The sequence below is a fragment of the Pleurodeles waltl genome, chromosome 4_2 (genome assembly GCF_031143425.1).
Source record: "Pleurodeles waltl isolate 20211129_DDA chromosome 4_2, aPleWal1.hap1.20221129, whole genome shotgun sequence".
Taxonomy (NCBI): domain Eukaryota; kingdom Metazoa; phylum Chordata; class Amphibia; order Caudata; family Salamandridae; genus Pleurodeles; species Pleurodeles waltl.
Genome location: NC_090443.1, coordinates 795,054,347 through 795,077,202, shown reverse-complemented (window position 1 = coordinate 795,077,202; position 22,856 = coordinate 795,054,347). Strand labels below are relative to the sequence as shown.

The following is a 22,856-nucleotide window of genomic DNA, read 5'->3' as shown; positions in this document are numbered from 1 at the left end:
GTCCCTGCTGATCCGAGTTACCAGCAGAGTCACATTAAAAATTACAGTTATCTACAAATTTATGGAGTAGTTAGAAAGCCCAAATTAGGAAGCAAATTACTTTGCAGCAGTGAGCCAGGCCACCAGGATTATCCAGCACAATCTAATTCTTAAACTAAGCTCGCTCAATTCTGTCTAGCCATGTTGGGAAGGGGACAATGTTTCAATTTCCCCGGCTAGAAAAGCCTCCACACCACCAAGACACAGAACATGTGTAGCTGCTAAATTTTAGAGCAAGTACAGGCCCTTCACATTACAAGATACTAAAGAGCTTTAAGTTGGATAGAGGTTCACAAAGAACCTGTATCTTGGTTAAATGCCCGCTGGTGCCTGTTATGGCGCCAAAGTGTACTCCCATCATGTTAAATTAGTTGTGGTACAATACGGTTTAGAAAATAAATAGACTAAGATGAATTTAGAAATTCAAGGTTTTATTTAAAAACAGACAAATAAAATAACGTCCTTGAATGAACAGTTTTAACAGAGTAGGCTGTTCAATTAACCCAACTCAAAACATACAATTTTCTAATAATCTTGTTCAAAGTGCCTTCATATTTCATTGTCCTATTTTTTTATCCGAACATGAAATGTTGAAACACTGCAATGGGTATGTCCAACAACATTTTATGAACATAAATGATGTCAACTAAAATGCCCCAAATATTGAAACGGATTAACAGAAACTAGACAAACAGTAATATGCAAAAAACGATTTTAATATCAATTTGGAGCGGATAGTTAAAAACAGCAGAAACAGGGCACTTATCGCCCTTTACTGCTTTATTAGTTTTTGATACTCTGATAACTTGTCCATAAATCTCAAAACTGTGGTTAAGTAGCAACTACTTGCAGAGGTGAAAAAAAAAACACAGGAAGGATTTGTTAACTACGTACACAGGTTAGTATTTTGGGTTACGAAAATAAAATAGTGGGGAAACGAGTTCCTTAAAAGGAAAGGTTTCAATATGATTTATATTACTGGAGAAATCACTAAAAAGCAGATATTTCAAAACTGTAAAGTCGTCTCCCTCAGCCCCCCACTGACGTTTACAAAAGCAATGATCTGGAAGACCAGTATAACTACGCTTGTTTAGCCCAAAAATATTTTATACCTACTTTACATGTTCTAAATTACTGTGTCTCACAGCAACATATTTCCTGAATTATTTAATGTGTTCCTCAAGGAAAACTTGTTGAATGGTTGATCATGTGGCCCCAATATGTTTCGAAGGACATGCAGTGGTGCTACAAAGCCTTCTAACAAACTGAGCAGGAATGAACAAACCGTTGTAATAAGGCCCACAATATGTCAACATCCTGTTCAAGTAAACAAACATTTAAAGCTGCAAAGGGATTTTCAAGTGACATTCCTATCATTTTCAGACACATCAAAAATCCTTGCAAATATTTCGGTGTACAAAGGCTTCTGCAGGACTCCCTAGCTACTAACAAATAGGCTAACTTTTGGGAAAAATACATTTTTGTACATGCCAGTTTATTGTTACCCATAAAAAGTTAAATTCAGCCAGATCATCTTGTTCTGCAGAATCTGTTTCTGTAGCTTCGGAAGAAATCGATAACTAAATATGAAATAAAACGTGATACAGCAGAACATCTGAAAATGACTGGTTTTAAAACCATGCATGTCAAGGCTGCACATGTACTGGTCTAAAAAAATTAGGGACTTTAACATAGGAAAATGATATGAAAGTAAGATTAGCAAGAATTAATATTTACAATAAAGAGAAAACAAAGCTAGCACCACAATGTTTTGCACTAAAGTGCTAAAGGAGGTAACTTATTCCCTGCAGGGCGAGTGCTCTTTCTGACATGTATTGCAATGTGTAAATTTCATTTATTGAGATGCCATTTGGTTCATTCATCTACAGAAAATGCATTCCTTCTAGTTTATACACGATTAACTAACATTCGAATTTATGAGCTATACATATTGTTACATAGTTTACAATTTATGAAAAAGATGCTTGAAAGAATATTTACAAACTCACCTTGAATGTAAGGTGAGACGCCAAAAGAGGGTCAGTTAAGACAGGTCATGTTTACACTTGGTCATGGTCCGTGTGAGCTCAATTAATTAGGAAGAAAATTACAGAATAAAAAAAAAACATATGACAGCACTTGTTTACGAATAACTTCTTCGTCTCTTTCGGCTGCCATACGAAACCATATTTTCCAAAGCAAGTTTAGGTGGACTGCTGTATTATGCTCCTTTGTGATGGCTCCAAAGTTCAATACCTGTTCCCTTTTCTTCTGACAGAATTGTAGGCTTGGGGGTCCCTTCTGCTGCGTGCCACTGATTAGCCACTTCCACATTTCTTCACTGTTAGCCACTGGGAATTGTCCATTTTCCAAGTACGCTATAAATCAGGAAAACGACTTGGATCCTCCTTGTAATCTTCAGGTACCATAAAAATAGATTCATCAAATTCATCATAGCGAAACTCTTGAAAAGTCACTGTGGCAGTGATGGTTGGAAACACGGGTATGTCTAAACAGAATGCAAAAACAAAGGAAAATCATGAGAGAGTAGGACTCCAAAAAGCAGGAAGGAAGGCGTAGTGTAAACACACTGTAACCAATGAATGTGAGCAGGTTTTGCCCCTTCAATAATACAATTAAGTACAATAAAATTAAGATTAGAGTGCAAGAGTAAATAATGGAGGGCAAACTGTGCTCTATCACATAATGGTTCCATAAGCCCTTACTTCACAATGTCTTGCAATGTCACATTGTGCTGTACTTCTAAATTTTACTGCAGACAAGAGCAGATGACTAAGATGGTGTGTTTACCTCAGACAGCTGAACGCCAATCTACAAGAGAAAAAAAAGACTAACAACATGCATGAATATTCATCCTCCAGCTCCTCATAAAGCAACCCCGCCAGAGCACCTTTATGTACAACATAGTGGTCCATGCAGAGCAAAGGTAACAGACCCGTGCCACCCTGTTTTTGGCACAATGTTACCATTCTGAGTAACCTTTTAGTTTCTCAGTTATTCTCATCCTAAGGCTGGCAATGGCAGGTATATTCACCTTCTCAATGCTTGCTTATTTGCACTTTTGTATTTTCTATTATTTACATTTTTAGTCGCATTCCTCTAAAAATATTCTTATTTCTTGTATCTATTAGCTTTTTAACATCGACTTTCTTCAGTGGAGGGAACCAAGTACCTTATAGCTCTGTTAAAACTAGTAATGGACACACATTCACCTGCCAGGGACCACACCAAATGGGCGGGAGGACTTGTTTAAAATATAAATTATAATGCAGACAAAGATACTCAGTTGTTATAGTCCGTGCACTACTGCATATGTTGGGTGTTTGAGTGCAATGCCCTCTATGGAACTTTTCACCACATGAACACTACTGGCAAAGATTTCGTATTTATGAACGGCAAACAGTGTTCTAAAAATAAACCCCCTGGGTTGTCCATCTACAACTTTCTCAGCAAGGATCGCAAATAATGAGGAGACTCCTCAACAGTGGCATTTGTTAATAATCCTGGCTTGGGATGACAACTCAATCACAACCCTTTCAAAAGTGAGTGTGACATGCTTTACATCTATAGGTTTTAGCATGTCTCACAGGGTGTTTTTTGAGGCCTTGCCCTATTTATGTTACCAGTCCTTCACTAGATGCTCCCGAGTGGTCACACTTGAACCCCCTCTTAAAATTACAAGCCCCGACAAACAAGTTACTTACCTCCGGTAACATCTCATCTGGTAGAGACAATATCTAGCTCCAGATTCCTTAGCTTTGAATTCTCAGACTGGATCCGGAACATTTTCGTGAGCAGTACCACTTCGTGCCATTAGGTGGCTTAGATTGACTCTGCATCCGTCATCGGCATCGGATATGATGTTGCAGCTCCTATATAGGCACCACCTCGGCAAGCAAATGTCAGTGCCTTTTCACAACTTGACACCCCAGAAGCGCAGAGCCATAAAGAAATTGACTTCTGGTGCGTCAAAACTAAGGCCCTGAAAGGGGACTCCCTGCCCCTAGAAAAGAGTTCACAGAGAGGGGAGGATGGCTGTGTTGGCATAGGTAAGTAAGCTGTTCATCCGATAGAGACTTCGAGCTATAGATTTCTTACCTTTGAATAGATACCCAAGCAATAGGATCCCTGGAGGTGCCTCTAAGAACCAAGTTCATACTAGAAAGTCCTGCAGGATCGAATGGGTAAAATCCCTCCCCATCCCTACAGACCAGACTGTCCAAGCAGTAGTGTCTGGTAAACTTGTGCAGGGAAGCCCATGTTGCCACCTGAAAGATGTCAAGGACTGGTACTCCGCATACTAATGCAGTGGTTGCTGCTTTAGCTTGGGTAGGATGAGCACACAAACCCTCAGGGGGTTGCCTTTTGGTCAGTGTGTAGTAGATCTTAATGCAGAGTGCAACCCATCTAGAGATGGTCTGTTTCTGCACTCCCTGACCTTTCTTCACACCCACATAACCTACAAAGAGTTGGTGATCCACCCGGAACTCTTCAATACCATTAAGGTACAACACCAACTCTCTTTCTGGGTCCAGGCGGTGGAGTCCTCCCTCTTCCATAGAAGGATGTGGGGGTATGGAGAAAAGTAGATAAGCTGATGGATTGGTCTAGTAAGCTGGCTCTCTATATGGTACACTAAAGAGAAGTACACCGTGCAGACAGTCCAGTGGATCCGCAATTGGTCTGCAGAGGCAAAAGTGCCGCAGAAAAGCAGGCCTGCGTGCAGAGGCTGCAGGCAACATGGGTGATCACAAGAGCGGTGAAACCTGAGGGGGAAACATCCTGATCCCTGACTCCAGAACAACGATGTTGTCTACAACGCAAGTGTAGGAAAGTAGCCTCTTTCTAGCTTGGTTGCCCCCACTTATTGCCTGGTTGTCAGTATGTTTGACTATGGTCTACTGGGATCCTGCTCACCAGGACCTCAGTCGGTTTGCTCTCCCCTCTAAATTGTACCTTTTTCTTCCCACAATTGGCATACTGGTCCCCCTTGTAAGTCCCTACTATATGGCACCTATGTACCCAGGGCATTGTGATTCCAGGGGATCCCTATGGGCTGCAGCAGTTATTCTGCCATTCACAGGGAACCCATGCATAGGGTTCTTCAGGCCTGCCATTGCAGTCTGAGTGAAACTGGTGCATGCATCCGTTTTCACTACACCACGTCAATATAAGTAATCCCTATGGTGTGTCCTCTCAGTCAAGAGGGCAGGGTGCAGGTACCTGTGTGTGAGGGCACCCCTGCACTAGAAGAGGTGCCTCAGAACCTCCAGATCAATTTTTCTGGACTTTGCGAGTGCGGGGACGCCATTGTACGCGTGTGCTGGACATAGGTCACCACCTATGTCCAGCTACATAATGGTAACTCCAAACCTAGGCATATTTGGTATGAAACATGTCGGAATCATACCCCAATACTGTTGCAAGTATTAGAAATATGATTCCATGCACTCTGGTGGTTCCTTATATGACCCCCAGCATTGCTACCACCAGTCTTTACAGGGTTTTCTGGGCAGCCCAGCTGCTGCCAAACCTCAGACAGGTTTCGGCCCTCCTGCTGCTTGATCTGAGAAAGTCGAGGAAGGCAGAACAAAGGATTTCCTTTGGGAGAAGAAGGTAACACCTTCTCCCTTTGAAAATAGGGGTGACTGGCTTGGGAGGAGTAGCCTCCCCAAACCACTAGTTTGCCTTGAAGGGCACAATTGATGCCCTCCATGCATAAACCAGGTTCAGGGAGCCCCAGTCCCTGCTCTGGCACGAACTGGACAATAGAAGGGGAGTGACCACTCCCCTGTCCATCACTACCCCAGGGTTGGTGCTCAGAGCTCCTCCAGAGGGTGCCTGGGTTCTGCCATCTTCTTCCCAAGGTTGGCAGGGAACTCTGGGAGCATCTGAGTGCCCAGGCCAGGCAGGTGACTCCAGAGCCCCCTCCTTATCGGTGCTTACCTCGTTAGGTGACCAATCCCCCTTTCAGGGCTATGTAGGGTCTCTCTCTTGGGTGGATCCTCAGATTCGGCTTGCAAGATTCCAGCAGGACTCCTCTGCAACCACCTCTTCTGGCCACTGGAACCTCGACTGGACCCTCCAGGAACCGACAAATGCTGCTACAATGAAGAATACTCTTCTGCAACTTTGTTTCCACGTCTCCTGCCAGCTTTGCAACATTTCCCCAGCCTTGCATGCTCAGAAGACTGCAACTCTTCAGACTGCACAAGAAGGAGGATCTCCCTTGGAGCGGAGTCACTCCCCGGCAATCGCAGGCACCTACAACAAGCGACAACCGGCTGCGTGGATCTCCCCTCATCTTGACCTGCATGGATCCTGCATCACGGGTGGTGGTCTGGAGTAGTCCTCCAGTTCCTCTCTGCCAGCTGTCCCACTTTGGTGGAAGTAAGCCTCTGCCTTCCCACACAGGACAGTACCCCTGTGCACCACGTCTCTTGCAGCTGCCAAGGCTTGTGTGCATCTCCTCCAAGGGATCTTCAGGCGACATGTAGCGCCAGCCCCCAGCACTCCATCCTGCAAAGCACAGCCTCCTGCGCGGTTCTCCTGTGGTGTGAAATCCTCTTTTGAAGTGCTGCATGGGCTTCTTCTGCGACTCCCGTGTCCCGGTCGTGTGGGACTTCTGTGGGTGCTGCCTCTGCTCCTGTGGACACTCTGCGACGCTCAGGGTCCCCTGTGTCTCCCACTCCTGGGTTAAGTCCGCCTGGGCCTTGCTGGTCCCTGGCAGCACCAATTTTCCACTTACCATGAGTTTGCCTTTGCCAAGGCTTGTTGGTGGAACTTCTGCAACAACACCCGTCTGCAGTCTTCCTTCCAGCGTGTGACATTTGCACCCATCAGGAACTCTAGTCCGGCTCCAGGGCTGCAGTGCTGACCTGTTCTTCATCACCGTCGACCAACTCCTGCAACTACAGCTGGGTGGGTAGTAGGTCCTACTCTTTCTGGATCCACTGCTGGTTTTCTTGCAGTCTTGTCTGGGTGTCGTCTTTTTTCTTCTTTTCCTCCTTTTGGGTGGTTTGAGGAAACTCCAGTGAATTCCTCCTGCCTTCCTGGTTGCTGGGGAGTACTGTGTTACTTACTGCTGTGGTTTTCTACTACTCCCAGCTCTCCTCTACACATTTTACTTAACTAGGTGGGGGTACCTTCTTCGCATTCCATTTTTATGGGCGAGCACAAAGTGCTCCGCCCATTCTGTAATCTCGCTATGGGCTTTAAACCACGCCCATGCCACGTCAGTCACTTACATTGGTTCGTGGGATTGCCTTTTAAAATCCGCTTTCTTTCATTTGTGAAAGGCATGCATACGTCATGCCTTTTCCGGTGTTTAGCCCACCTACACAGTACTGGTAAAGTACCAAAAACATACGAGGCTCGATGTTTTCAGCCGGGTCCGGACTAATTTATCTATTTATTTTACATGCAGCGCGATCACGCTGCATTTTACGTAGCGCGACCGCGCTGCATTTTACGTAGCACGATCGCGCTGCGTTTTTTTTTTTTTTTTGCTTTACAACGCTAATAGCTCTAACTCGAAAAAATGCAAGACCCGTTGCATTGAAAATGCTTGTTTTAGTATCTGGTTTGTGCTCCCCCTAGGGTCACTATTGGTTATTGCGATTTGCACTGTTTTCCAACCTTTTCTATGCTTATTTCTGATTGCTAGTATATATATTTAGTGTATTACTTACCTCCTAATGGTTGGTAACCCTTCTAGTATTTTGTGATTTGTTTAAAAAAAATAAAGTAACTTTATTTTTGTACAACTGAGTGTTTACTTTCATGTGTGTAAATGCTGTGACTACTGTGCTTTGGAGGATTAGGACCAATAGGTATGAGGATGAGCTCCACTCCCCAGAGGGAGTGGGCACATGGAGCGTGTAGCCACCCTCAGGGACAGTAGCTACTGGCTACTGCCCTCTAACCCTAACACACCCCTAAATTTAGTATTTAGGGGAGACCCTGAACCAAGCTCTTCAGATTCCTGACAACCTACAAAGAAGAAGGACAGCTGACCTAAAGAACCCCGCAGGGAAAAAGGAAGAAGACAACTGCTTTGGCCCCAGCCCTACCGGCCAGTCTCCAACATCAGAGAACCTGCAGCACAGCAACACATCCTGTGGGCCCAGCGACCTCTGCTGGCTCTGAGGACTGCTCTGCACCTAAGAAGGATCAAGAACTCCCGTGGACAGTGGACCTGTCCATCCAAGAAAGAAGAAACCATCTTTAAAGGGACTCCCACCTCACTCCAGAAGCGGGAGTCCCTAACACTCTGCAGTCCCAAACACTCTGCACCCGACGCCCCCAGTCCATGTCCAGAGAAACCAACTATCCAGAGAGGACCCCCAGGCGACTCCGACAACATGCCCACCTTGGGCTGACCTCCCTGCACCCCCACGACGACACCTGCAGAGGGAATCCCAAGGACCCCCTGACCGCGACTGCCGGGGACGAAGATATCCGGCGCTTGGAAGGAGCACTGCACCCGCAGCCTCCAGGCCTGTGAGAAACCGACCACCGGAGCAGCAACGACCAGCAGGTAGCCCTCACCCTTGCCCAGTCGGTGGCTTGCCCGAGAGAACTCCCTGCCTGCAGCACCTACGTGACCCCAAGGTGCCCCTATAGAGTTCTATTGAGAACCAGACGCCTTGTTGGCACACTGTACCCGGCCGCTGAGGGTGTGGTTTTTGTGCCTACTTGGGGCCCCTCTGTAGGAAAGTACCATCTTGCCTGGCATGTTATCCCCATACGTTTGTTTTTGCCTGTCTCACTGGGATCCTGCTAGCCAGGACTCCAGGACTCCAGGGCTCACAGTTTGTGGCCTGAATGTGTATACCTGTGTAGTGACTGTGTTACTGAGGCTCTGCTAATCAGAACCTCAGTGCTTATGCTCTCTCTGCCTTTAAAATTGTCACTGTAGGTTAGTGACCATTTTTACCAATTCTAAGCGGCACACTGGAACACCCTTATAACTCCCTAGTATATGGTACCTAGGTACCCAGGGTATTGGGGTTCCAGGAGATCCCTTTGGGCTGCAGCATTCCTTTTTCCACCCATAGGGAGCTCAGACAAATCTTACACAGGACTGCCACTGTAGCCTGAGTGAAATAACGCACACATTATTTCACAGCCATTTTCACTAGACTTAAGTAACTTATACGTCACCTATATGTCTAACCTTCACTTGCTGAAGGTTAGGTGCAAAGTTACTAAGGTGAGGGCACCCTTGCACTAGCCAAGGTGCCCCCACGTAGTTCAGGGCCATTTCCCCGGACTTTGAGAGTGCGGGGACACCATTACACGCGTGCAGTACATATAGGTCAATACCTATATGTAGCTTCACAAAGGTAACTCCGAATATGGCCATGTAACATGTCTAAGGTCATGGAATTGTCCCCCCCATGCCAAATCTGGTATTGGGGTGCCAATCCCATGCATCCCCGGGGCTCCACTATGGACCCCAGGTACTGCCAAACCAGATCTCTGGGGTTTTCTTTGCAGCTACCGCTGCTGCCACCCCACAGACAGGGTTCTGCCAGGAAGGCAGAACAAAGGATTTCCTCTGAGAGAGGGTGTTACACCCTCTCCCTTTGAAAATAGGTGTTAAAGGCCGGGGAGGGGTAGCCTCTGCCAGCCTCTGAAAATGCTTTGAGGGCACAGATGGTGCCCTCCTTGCATAAGCCAGTCTACACCGGTTTAGGGAACCCCCAGTCCCTGCTCTGGTGCGAAACTGGACAAAGGAAAGGGGAGTGACCACTACCCTGTCCATCACCACCCCAGGGGTGGTGGCCAGAGCTCCTCCAGTGTGTCCCAGACCTCTGCCATCTTGGATCCAGAGGTGTGAGAGCACTCTGGAGGCCTCTGAGTGGCCAGTGCCAGCAGGTGACATCAGGGACCCCTCCTGATAGGTGCTTACCGGACTAGGTGGCCAATCCTCCTCTGAGGGCTACTTAGGGTCTCTCCAGTGAGCTTTTCCTCACATAACGATTTGCAAGAATTCACCAGAGATCCTCAGCACCTCTCTCTTCGACTTTTGCCAAGGATAGACCGCTGACTGCTCCAGGACACCTGCAAAACTGCAGCAAAGTAGCAAGAAGACTACCAGCGACATTGTAGCGCCTAACCCTGCCGGCTTTCTCGTCTGTTTCCTGGTGGTGCATGCTTTGGGGGCTGCTTGCCTTCATCCTGCACTGGAAGCCACGAAGAAATCTCCCGTGGGTTGACGGAATCTTCCCCCCTGCTCCAGCAGGCATCAAACATCAGCGTCACCGGTACTCTGCGACTCCTCTCATCCTGACGAGCGTGGCCCTTGGAACACAGGTGGTGGACCCAAGTGACCCAGACTGTCCAGTGGTCCAACTGTCCAAATTTGGAGGAGGTAAGTCCTTGCCTCCCCTCTCCAGACAGTAATCCTGTGCACCGCATGAACTGCAGCTACAAGGGCTTCTGTGCACATTTCCACAAAATCCTTCGTGCACAGCCAAGCCCAGGTCCCCAGCACTCTGTCCTGCGATGCTCAGCTCCCTGAGCTGATCTCCGGCTTCGTGGGACCCTCTTTTGCAGTGTTGAGACGACCGCTGTGTTCAGACTTCTTGAACCTGTGTTCAAGTGCTTCCGTGGGTGCTACCTTCTTGTGCGTGGGCTCTCTACGTTGCTGAGGGCCCCCTCTGTCTCCTCTCCCAAGTGGCGACATCCTGGTCCTTCCTGGGCCCGGACAGCACCCTTTTTCTTCAACCGTAACTCTTGCAGCTAGCAAGGCTGGTTTATGGTATTTTGCCTAGGAAACAACTCTGCATCCTCCAGCACTCCGTGGGGCATCTTCTGCACGAAGGAGAAGTTCCTAGCACCTTAGGTTGTTGCAGAATCTTCAGCTTCTTCCATCCGGAGGCAGCCATTTTGCACCTTCAGCTGGTGTTTAGTGGGCTCCTGCCCCCTTCCCCCCCTCCCCGGGACACTTTCACAACTCTTGGACTTGGTCCCCTTCCTTGCAGGTCCAGGAATCCGTCTTCAGTGCTTTGCAGTCTGTTGTGGTCTTTGCAAAATCCTCTATCACAAGTTTAGTGTGTTTCTGGGGAATAGTAGTATTTTCTTTCCAGGGTCTTGGGGTGGGGTATCTTGGACACACTTAGTGTTCTCTTACACTCCCAGCGACCCTCTACACACTACCCTAGCCTAGCGGTCCATTCGTGGTTCGCATTCCACTTTCTTAGTATACAGTTAATGTTACTACCTGATTTTGGTTTGTGTGTATATTTTGTGCATTTTACTTACCTCCTAAGGGAGTATATCCTCAGATATTTTTGGCACACTTTCACTAAAATAAAGTACCTTTATTTTTAGTAACTGAGTATTGTCTTTCTTATGATATAGTACCTATATGATATAAGTGATATAGAAGGAGTGTTGTATGTCTCCTAGTTCAGCCTAAGCTGCTCTGCTATAGCTACCTCTAGCAGCCTAAGCTGCTAGAACACTACTAATCTACTAATAAGGGATAACTGGACCTGGCACAAGGTGTAAGTACCATCAGGTACCGACTATAAGCCAGGCCAGCCTCCTACACCCTCCAGTACTCCACCAAACCCCCCTGGTCTGCCCTCCGAGAACGCGGGTACTTACCTGCCAGCAGACTGGAACCGGAGTACCCCCATCTCCATAGGCGCCCACGTTATTTTGGCTCCTGTTTGACCTCTGCACCTGACTGGCCCTGTGTTGCTGGAGTTGGGTGTTTGAGGTTGCCTTGAACCCCCAACGGTGGACTAACTATACCCCGGAGATTGAACCAGTATGTGTGGTACTTATCTCTGAAACTGTACTGTACTTACCTCCCCCAGGAACTGTTGCAAATTGCACAGTGTCCACTTTTAAAAGAGCTTTTTGTCATTTTAATGACAACTGTGTACAATATTGAATCTATTCAAATTCTCAACTGTTACTATGCAGAGTACCTTTCATTTAATGTACTTACCTGCTAAATGAATCTTGTAGTTCTAAAAATAAATTAAGAAAAGAACATTTGTCTATATAAAAACCTATTGGCTTGGAGTGAAGTCAATGAGTGTGTGCTTCCACTTATTGCTTGTGTGTGTGCAACAAATGCTTAACACTGCCCTCTGATAAGCCTAACTGCTCGACCACAAATAGAGCATTAGTATTATCTATTATTACCTCTGTCAAGCCTCGTGGGGAACCCCTGGACTCTATGCACACTGTATCTCATTTTGATATAGTATATACAGAGCCAGCTTCCTACGCTGTGGTACTGCATGAGCTTTGCCGGTCTCCTAGATAAGCCTTGGCTGCTCATCCACAGCTACCTCTAGAGAGCCTGGCTTCTAGACACTGCCTACACTGCAGCTGGTATAAGGTGTAAGTACCTTAGGTACCCACCACAAACCAGGCTAGCTTCCTACATCAAGTGTAAGCATGCTTGCCGGAACGACGACTGCTTTTTTCTCTGCCATAATCACACATGTGCTGAACTACGCATGTGCGTGGTTAAGGCAGAGAAAAAGGCAGATTGGTTCGGGAGAGGGCGCGATCAGGTAAGTGTGGCTGGGGCAGGGTTGGGGTAGTTTTTAGTGGTGGTGGTGGATTAGGGGGTTGGGGTGGGCGGGGGTTAGGTAGTTTGGTTTTTAGGGGTGTGGGATCAGGGTAATTTGGTTTGTAGGGGCGGGTGGGGGATCGGGGTAGTTTGGTCAGGTAAGTTGGGTTGGGGGTACTTTTTAGGGGTAGGGGTGGATTAAGGTCTTGGGGTGGAGTTTGGGGTAGTTTGGTTTTTAGGGGTGGGGTGGGGATCAGAGTAATTTGATTTTTAGGGGTGGGGGTTGGTCCTTTTTAGGGAGGGTGGAGGGGGGGGCCGCAGAAGGTTTTTAGGGCTCAGGGTGGGTGGGGGTATCTGGGTAGTTCTGTTTTTAGTGGTGGGGATCAGAGTAGTTTTGTTTTTAGGTGCGCGGGTCGGGGTAGTTTGGTTTTTAGGGGTGGGGGATCGGGTAGTTTGGTTAGGTAAGTGGGGTTGGGGGTATTTTTTAGGGGTGGGGTGGATTAAGGGCATGGGGCGGTGTAGTATTGAGGGGTGGGAGTGAGTGGGGTCAGGGTAGTTTGGTTTTTAGGGATGGAGGGGTCAGTGAAGGTTTTAGGGCTCAGGGCGGGTGAGGAGTATCGGGGTAGTTTTGTTTTTAGGTGCAGGGGGGAAGTCGGGGTAGTTTTGTTTTTAGGGACAGGGGTTGGGGAGGCCGGGGTAGATATAGGGGCGGGGTGGGGGTTAGTTTTAGGGTGGGTTAGTCGGTGAGGTTTTAGGGCTCAGGGTGGGTTGGGGTGTCGGGGTATTTTTGTATTTAGCAGCAGGGGTGGGGGGTTTGGGGTAGTTTTTTTTCTTGGGGTGGGGGTTGGGTTGTTTTGATTTTGGGGTGGGGGGTCGAATAGTTTGGTTTTTAGGGGCAGGGAGGTCGGGTCAGTTTTGTTTTTAGGAGTGGAGTGGGGGTTAGGTTGTTTTTAGGGTGGGTGGGGGGGCGTCGAGGAAGGTTTTAGGGCTCAGTGGGTGGGGGCTGTTAGGGTACTTTTCTTTTTAGGGGCAGGAGTGGGGGGGTCAGGGTAGTTTTAGTATTAGGGGTGGGGTACTTTTAGGCCTTAGGGAGGGTGGGGGTATGCTAGAACCATGCAAGGCGTTCCCACACATGCCTTTACTAGGCATGCTTTTACAACGAAAAATAGTTGTAAAGGCATTTGTGTCAACAATTTGGTCGTTGTTCCGACCGCGTTGTTCAGGCACACGTGCATCTCGCATTAATTGTTCCATTAAATAGTCCCTGAAACATTCAGAAACACACCTGTGGTGGCTGAACTGGTCAGGACAAGACAGTGGACCCACTAGTAGCTGGTAAGTTTTCAGGGGGCACCTCAAAAGGTGCCCTGAGTGCAGTTATTAATAAATCCTTCACTGACATCAGTAAGGGTTTATTAATCTGAGATTTAGATACCAAACATCCCTATATTCAGATAAGCCGTTATGTAGCTGGAAACCTCGTAGTGGCCAGGTGATGACCAGTAAGTGGTCACTTACTACGTCTGAGAATTGACAGACATAGCAGGGGCATATATGCTCATGCAGATATGGCCTCACAGGTAATATAATGCACCCTGCCTTAAGGCTGTAAGGCCTGCTAGAGGGATGACTTACATAAATTGCATGCAGTGTTTAGGGGACATGGCACACAGGGGTGTGTGACAAGTCGTGTTTTCATTTTGTACTGCACCCACACATGCAGACTGCAACGGCAGTACTGTACGGGTTTGGTGAGAGGTCCTTCTGGGTGGCACAGCTGGTGTTGCAGCCCTCAGGGACATTCCCTAGTACCCCAAGCCCTAGGTACCAGGGGTACCATTTACTATGGACTTACAGTGGGTGCCAAAGATTGCCAATTGTACAACCGTTTAGCAGGAACTCAGTGCATGTCAACCCATCTTTGTGAGGACAGATGGAAAGGTAGAGCGGCTTAGATGACAATGCCTGCAGCTCACTCACACTGCGGGCACAAGGAAGGCTGTTTTCAAAGTGAGAAGCTTGAGAAAACAATTGTGGAGAGGCTCGAAAGGAGCGCACATCAGAAATATAAAAAACAAATTCAGATCCCATTGGAGTATAATGAATGGGGATGGAGGAAAAAGATGTGCATGACCTTTGAAGAAACCTATGTATAGTAGAGGACTTAAAGAAAATTGATCAGGCAACCTCAAAAAAGCAGAAATAGTGACAAATATCCTTTAAGAGAGGCCATAGGAGAACCCTTCTTGGCAAGGGAAAGGATGAACAACAGGACCTCAGAGAAAGGGGGTCAACAGACTTGTCTGTGCACCATGCTACTAATATCTTCTAACAGGCGTATACAGTTTTGATGGAAGGATGCCTGGCTGCCAAAATTACATTACAGACTTCAGGAGGAAGGTCAAAAGCTGTCAACTGTTGCCGTTCAAGCTCCATACAAAAAGGCGAACAGTGGACAGATTCTGGTGCAGAACCCTCCCCTGCTGCTGCAACAGAAGATCCTCCCGCAGGGACCATCACATCAAAAGATTGATGGACATGCTCAACAGCTCGCGATACCAGACTCTGTGCCCACACCACAGCCACAAGGATTATTTGGACCTGGTCATTCTTGATCTCTGGGCAGAAGCGGTATGGGTGGAAAGGGTGTACAGGAGGCCTCAGTTCAACTCGAGACGGAAAACGTCTCTGAGCGGTTGCCGCCTTGGAAACTCCAACACACAAAAGTGCTGACCTTGCACGTTCTCTGCAGAGGCGAACAGATCTAACCAAGGCTCTCCCTACTGCTGAAAAAGACCTTGCACCACCTTCTGATGGAGACGGCATTTGTGATCTGCTAGGCATTTTTGGCTGGGTTTGTCCACTCTGGCACTTCGAGATTCTGCCAGACGTTGAACCACCAGGGATATGCCCTGCTGGTACAGCCACGCGTAGAGCCTCCGGACAAAGGGTCCACAACCTGGCTCCATCCTGCTTGTCGCCGTACCACATTATGGTGGTGTTGTCCGTTAACACTTGCACCATCTTCACCTTGAGAGAGGGAAGAAATGCTTTCAATGCTTGTGGAGTTTGTGTCTGACAAACTCCCAGACCATATACTCTTTATGGCTGCCCTGCACTTACAATGTCTAAGGTTTTGCTTACACACTGTAGGGGCATAGTGCTCATGCACATATGGCCTCACGTGTGGTACAGTGCACCTTGCCTTAGGGCTGTAAGGCCTGCTAGAGGGGTGACTTACCTATGCCACAGGCAGTGTGATATGGGCATGGCACTCTGAGGCGAGTGCCATGTCGACCTAGTCATTTTCTCCCCACCAGCACCTCACAAGCTGTGAGGCAGTGTGCATATGCTGAGTGAGGGGTCCCCAGGGTGGCATAAGACATGCTGCATCCCTTAGAGACCTTTCCTGGCAACAGGGCCCTTGGTACCAGGGGTACCATTTACAAGGGACTTATCTGTGTGCCAGGGATGTGCCAATTGGGGGAACAAAGGTACAGTTTCAGGAGAGAACACTGGTGCTGGGGCCTGGTTAGCAGGGTCACAGCACACTTTCAATCATAAGTGGCATCAACAGTAGGCAAAATGTCAGGGGGGTAACCATGCCAAGGAGGCATTTCCTTACATATTGCCACTAAGAAGGCCGTCTTGATGGAAAGCAGCCGGAGGGGACAGTGGTTTGAAAGGAGCACACATGAGTTAAGTGATAACCAGGTTCCGGTCTCACTGAGGCATGATGGAGGGCGAAGGGGGAAACATAGGTACAACCCCTTTGAGAAATCTATTTACACTAGGTGACTTAAATAAAGATGGTTTGTTAGGCAACCGCAGGAAGGCAGGCACAGCAGAGATAACCCTTAAGAGTGTCCAGAGCAGAGCCCTGCTGGGCAAAGGTAGGAATGAAGAGAAGAATATCAAAAAGAGAAGCAGAAAGAAGGTCAATAGAAATCTCCTGTACAACATTTTACAAACTTTTGTCAATGGCAGGTGTATACCGTTTTAGTGGAGGAACACCTGGCCGCCAAGATAACGCTACAGACTTCAGGAGGAAGGTCAAAAGCTATGAACTGTCTCTGCTCAATCTCCATGCAAGGATGGGGAGAGTTGACAGGTTCAGGTGGAGAACCCTCCCCTGATGCAGCCTGATCGGAGGATCAATGCTCATTTTCAGAAGCTTGTAATACCAGACTCTCCGTGCCTATTACTGAGTCACAAAGATTACTTGGGCCCGGTTGTTCTTGATCTTCTTGAGAACTCTGGACAGAAGTGGTATGGGTGTACAGGAGGCCTGAACTCCACTTGAGATGTAAAGTGTCTTCAAGTGATAGCTGCCTTTGAAACTCCAATGTGCAATACTGCTGACATTGCACGTTCTCTCGGAAGGCGCACAGATCTAATCAAGGCTCTTCCCACTGCTGAAAGAGTCCTTGTGCCATCTCCAAATGGACACACCACTTGTGATCCCCTAGGCATCGACAGCTGAGTTTGTCTGCCCTGCCGTTCAGAGAACCTGCCAGGTGTTGAATCACCAGAATTATGCCCTGCTGTTACAGCTGTGTCCAAAGACGCAGGGACTCTTGACATAGGGTCCACGACCCCACCCGGCCCTGTTTGTTGCTGTACCACATGGCAGTAGTGTTGTCCGTGAACATGTGCACCAACTGCCCCTTGACAGAAAGAAGAAATGCTTTCAATGCTAGCTGGTTCGCCTGGAGCTCCAGCAGCTTGATGTGGAGTCTGGATTCCAATGAAGACCAGAATCCTCTGATCTTCACTTCTCCCAGATGGCCACCCCATCCCTAGGAATGACGCATCTGTCACCACTGTCATATCTGGTTGGGGAAGGGAGACGAGTCTGTCTAACTCAATCACGGTTCGTAATCCATCACTGCAGGTCTTTTGTAGTTTTCTCCAAGATCTGGATCGGAGAGATTCTCCTGATGATACGCCCACTGGAACTTCAGGTCCCACTGCAGAGCCCACGTATGCCATCTCGCTTGATTCGCCAGCAGGATGCAGGAGGCCATGAAGCCCAGCAGCCTCAGAGTCATTCTCACTGAAATCCAGGATAGAGGCTGAAACATCGGTTTCATAACCTGAATATCCTGGACTCGCTGCTCGGGAGGATAAGCCCGAACCCGCACTGTATTCAGAACAGCTCGATGAAAGAGTCTGTGAGGGAGCCAGATGAGACTTTTGCACGTTTATGGTGGACTCCAGCGAATGCAGGTCAGCCATAGTGTGAAGCTGGGAGATGACAGCTTGGGATGAGCCAGCCTTCAAAAGCCAGTCGTCGAGGTAGGGCAAGACAGAAACTCCTAACGTACACAGATGAGCTGCGACCACTGCCATCAACTTGGTGAACACCCAAGGGGCACTGGTAAGGTCAAAGGGGAGGATGGTGAACTGAAAGTGCTTGTGGCCTACCTTGAATCGCAGGTAATGCTTGTGGGCAGGCAGGATGAGGATGTGAAAATACGCACCCTGCAAGTCCAATGTTAACAGTCAGCATCTTGAATTTCTCCTTTTTGAGGAAGAGATTTATGATTCAAAGGTCTAGAATGGGGTGAAGACCCTAGTTCTTTTTGGGAATCAGAATGTAGCAGGAATAACAACCACTGCCAACTTATGATATTGGAACCCTTCCTATAACTTCCTTGGCCTAGAGAGCTGTAACTTACTCTCAAAGCAGAGACATATGTCCTCCACTGTCCCAGTAGGTCATCGGTCAGTGCTTCATTAAAGAACAAAAGGGGTTCAGGTGAAGAAGGCCCAGGCTGAAGCACTTCAGTAAAGAGATTAGACTTGACTGTCACTGATGGGAAGTTCGAGGTCCAGGATCTCCATTGCCCTCTTCACCACCATTGCATAAGATGCTCCCTTCTCCGTAGCCACTGTGGGTGGAGACAGCAAGCCAGTTTCTGGAGAGGTGTCCAGTCCACTGGCATCTTCTAGCTCCTCATACCAGTTCAATGATGTTGAGGTCTCTAACTGGCATTCTAAAGGGTCCAGTAATCCCTCCCACTCTTTCCCCATACCTGGCTGCTCCACAAAACGCTCAGGCAACGACCTAGGACCAAGGAGCCCTACTTGCGCCAGACCCAACTCCGAATCATCAGGGCTGAGAATGGGGGCGGTGGCGCCAGGAGCATTGATGACAGAAAAAGTTGCATTGGCATGACTGGTACCAATCTGAGATCAGATCCGTGAGACCCCATCCGAGCAGAGACTGGAGGCATCTGCGTGGAACCTTATTGGGTCTCCTTCAGACTCGCAGGGCCTGAAGGTGCTCCGTAGGGGTCGGCATGTTTGAATACTTGCCACATGGCCTTGTAAAACATTTATTTGAGCGGGTCACTCTGGCTCCTAGATACGGGTGTGGTGCAAAGTTGGACCTGGCAACGGCTCCAAAGAACCGTGCCTGGAACGCCGATGTTCCACCCTCATCGAGTCAGCTGACAGACAAAGTGAAGTCGAAGTCCAGTTAGATGACTACTTCTTCTTAAGTCTCTTCCTTGAGTGTCCCGAGGACCACAAGTACGACGAAGAGGACTTGGGGATCCTGGAGCGGTCCCTGTGACCACCTTCTTGATCGGGACCAAGACTTCCTAGGAGTGGCGCTAGATGACATGGACTGCCGGGCTGCAAAGCAGCTTTAGGGACTGCTCCCTCAAAGCTTTCGGCACCACGGCCAGGCAGTCTGATCACGACTACGAGTTGTAGTTGCGCTTGAGACACAAGGTACGGGTCGGTAACCGACATGGTGAGGTGACACGTGGCACATGGCTTCAACCCTACCTTTCTTGAGGGCATCCTCAACACATGAAAAAATATTCAACATAATATTTTTAAAAAGTCTGTCAAGAAGAGACAGAGGGGTAACTTTTCTCTGGATCAGAACTTAACTGTCACAGAAAGAAAAGAACTGGCATCTGCACAACTGGGCGGCGCCTCTATAGGTGACCGTGACATTACTTTCAGTGGCAACAATGCAGACGCTGCCGAACATATCGGAATGATGCCACCCGATGGCGCGCTGGGGTACTGCTCACGCAGACGTTTCCAGATCTAGTCTGATGCCTGAGAAATTTAAAGGTAAGGAATCTGCAGCTAAAAGTCTCTATCAGATGCTACAGATTAGGCAACAAGGAACCCTCATGTAAATTCTTTTGTGGCGGTCTCCACAGGTATCTGAACAGGCAAATGTGCAAAGCAGGTTCCAGCCCTTTCTGTTTGTCAGAAAACAGAGAAGTGAACTCAACTTGCACGTGTGATGTGGCCAGGCTTATAGCACTGCAATTAGGAGGCAGCTGGATGTAGTAGAATACATAACTTCGGGACTAAGGCCAAGAAATATCTTTTGTGCATAAGGGTAACATGATATTTGATACATATATTATTTTGATTTATCATTATGATTCTAAATATTAAAAAATTCATCATACCTGTTGGAAATTTGCCCTTTCTGCCAGGTCATTCCAGATTTTTGACCTTTTTTGCAGAACTCGTTTTTGCTGGCCTAGGACTCTGCACACTTCTTGCTAACCAGTGATAAGGTGCTTGTGGTCTCCCCTCTAAACATTTTAGAATTGGCACACCCCTAGTTGGCGGATTTCATTTACTCTGTCCCCAATATATGTTACCACAAATCCCAGGGCTGGTAAATGAAATGCTACTAATGGGCTGCAGCACTCATTGTGCCCCCCACAAAAGTAGCACTACAAAACATGTCTCCAGGCCTGTCACTGCAGCAGGGGTGTGCAGTTTTAAAACTGCCATTTCAACCTGGCAAAACAAGGCTTTTGCCAAATCTAAGTCTTCCTTTTAGAACTTATTAAGTCAGCCAAAGGTAGGCCTGAAATGCCCATGGGGCAGGACATATTGGGGGTGATTCTGAGTCTGGCGGGCGGCGGAGGCCGCCCGCCAGACTTCCCCCAACAAAATACCACTCCGCGGTCGCAAGACCACTGAGGGTATTTTGGGATTTGCCCTGGGCTGGCGGGCAGCCGCCAAAAGGCCGCCCACTAGCCCAGGGCAAATCAACCTTCCCACGAGGACGCCGGCTCAGAATTGAGCCGGCGTAGTGGGAAGGTGCGACGGGTGCAGTTGCACCCGTCGCGTATTTCAGTGTCTGCTTTGCAGACACTGAAATACTACGTGGGGCCCTCTTACGGGGGCCCCTGCAGTGCCCATGCCATTGGCATGGGCACTGCAGGGGCCCCTAGGGGCCCGCGGCACCCCCTACCGCCATCCTGTTCCTGGCGGGAGACCCGCCAGGAACAGGATGGCGGTAGGGGGTGTCAGAATCCACATGGCGGCGGAGCGCGCTCCGCCGCCATGGGCGATTCTGTAGGGCAGCGGAAAACCGGCGGGAGACCGCCGGTTTTCCCTTTCTGGCCGCGGCTGAACCGCCGCGGTCAGAATGCCCTTGGGAGCACCGCCAGCCTGTTGGCGGTGCTCCCGTGGTCGTTGACCCCCCATTGTATTTAAAAATGAGGACATGTATATTTCATGTTTTACGTGTCCTGGCAGTGGAAGACCTCCAAAGTAGTTTGTCACTGTGGCAATTCTAGTATTCCCATAGGTTAACAATGGTTTACACTATTACATTTAATAGGTACTAAATTAATTTGTGGAATAGCTAGAAAAATGTTTCAAGGGCTCATCTAACAGTAAATAAAATCCAACTTAATGGTCAAGTCAGACTTTCTATTACTATTTTGAAAATGACACTTTTACAACGTTGTCATCGTTCTGCCTAAAACCAAAAGGTTTGTCTGTCGCTAGTGTCCAACTGTTACTTGACCCTGGATGACTCCGCTGCGGTGAGATGTGTACTGCTCCCAGACAGGGGAACACAGGGCGGTAGGTGTAGGGTGGGGAACTTCTACCTTGAAAGGATGGCCTGGGGGCTGTGCTCAGCCCTCTCCGGAGCTTCAAAGGATGCCTACCTTGTTAATGGCACATAGTACTCACACCTACACCTGCCTCTCTTCTGTCAAAGCAGAGGGGGTTGAGAAACTAACTAGAACCGGTGTAAGAGGTGGACAAAGGGTTGTTCTCCACCCACAGGCTGACATAAAAGGTGGACCCCACAGACCTTGCCTCAGAACACTACTGGGCCTCTGAGGAATCCGAGGAATGATTGCGCTGCAATCTGAAAGCAGAAGGAACCCAAGACCTCAGAAGTGACTCCAAGGGCCAGTTGGCAAATCTCCTGTTTGATATGCAGGTACGGAAGCTTCTTGAGACCTCTCTCCCTACAATAGCCCAGCTGACCAATTCGAACTGGACCTGCCGTGGACCCCACTCCTGGCTTCTGCTGGAGCGAGTCCTAACCCCCAAGTGGTTTCCCTCACCACCCCCAGGCCCTGGATCCTTAGTTGGTGTTAGCGTGTACTCCTCCTGTCCCCATACAGGCTTTTTGCCAAGTTTCTGCCTGGAGAACTGATGAACACGGGGACTGTAGGAAAGATCTTTCTGACATGGTTGCCCCCACTTTTTGCCTGGTGTCAGTGTCTTTTGACTGTAGTACACTGGGACCTGCTAACCAGGACCCCAGTGCCAGTGTTCTCTCCCCTAAATTTGATTGGTAAGTACTTATTACACACCACAATTGGCATACTTGTGTACCCTTTTAAGTCCCAAGTATATGATACTTAGATACCTAAGGCACTGGTACACCAGGGGTAGCCCATGGGCTACAGCAGGTATTATGCCACACATGGAAGCCAATGCAAACTGTGTCTACAGACCTGTCATTGCAGCCTGTGTGAAAAGGTGCAAGCACCTTTCACCCCAGATATAAGGTTTACCTTATACCTTGGTCACTGCCCTCTGACCATGTACGTCCCCGCTCTGGTGAGCCCTTCAACCTAAGGGCAGGGTGCATGGTTCTAAGTGTGAAAGTACCACTGCATGAGCAGATGTACCCCTACAAGCCCCAGACCCCATTTTCCAGGGTTTGTAAGTGCGGGGATACCATTTAAAGGTCTGTAGTGGACACTGGTCAACACGAGATGTCCAACTACATAATGGCTTCACCAAACCTAGTCATGTTTGGCATCAAATATATTGGAATCATGCAGCTACACCGATTCCTGTGTCAGGTGCATGATACCATGTACTGTGGGGGTTCCTTAGTGGATCCCCCCCATGTCTGCTTGTACAGCCTTGGACGGTCTGCGTGCAAGCCAGTGCTGCCGCTGAACCCAGACACTGTACTGCCCTCCTGCTGCTGAGCTTAACTCAG

The 22,856-nt window shown here is 48.3% G+C and overlaps 1 protein-coding gene across 1 annotated transcript in view; it reads right to left on the bottom strand.

Moving 5' to 3' along the window:
- Nucleotides 1-453: 453 nt before the first annotated feature.
- The window catches only part of ANKRD13C (ankyrin repeat domain 13C), a 294,697-nt gene continuing 272,294 nt past the window's right edge, over nucleotides 454-22,856 (bottom strand). The window contains exon 13 of the mRNA XM_069232446.1: nucleotides 454-2,548. Within this exon, the coding sequence (XP_069088547.1) occupies nucleotides 2,418-2,548 (131 nt within the window). The 3' untranslated portion in view covers nucleotides 454-2,417. The remainder of the gene's footprint in view (nucleotides 2,549-22,856) is intronic.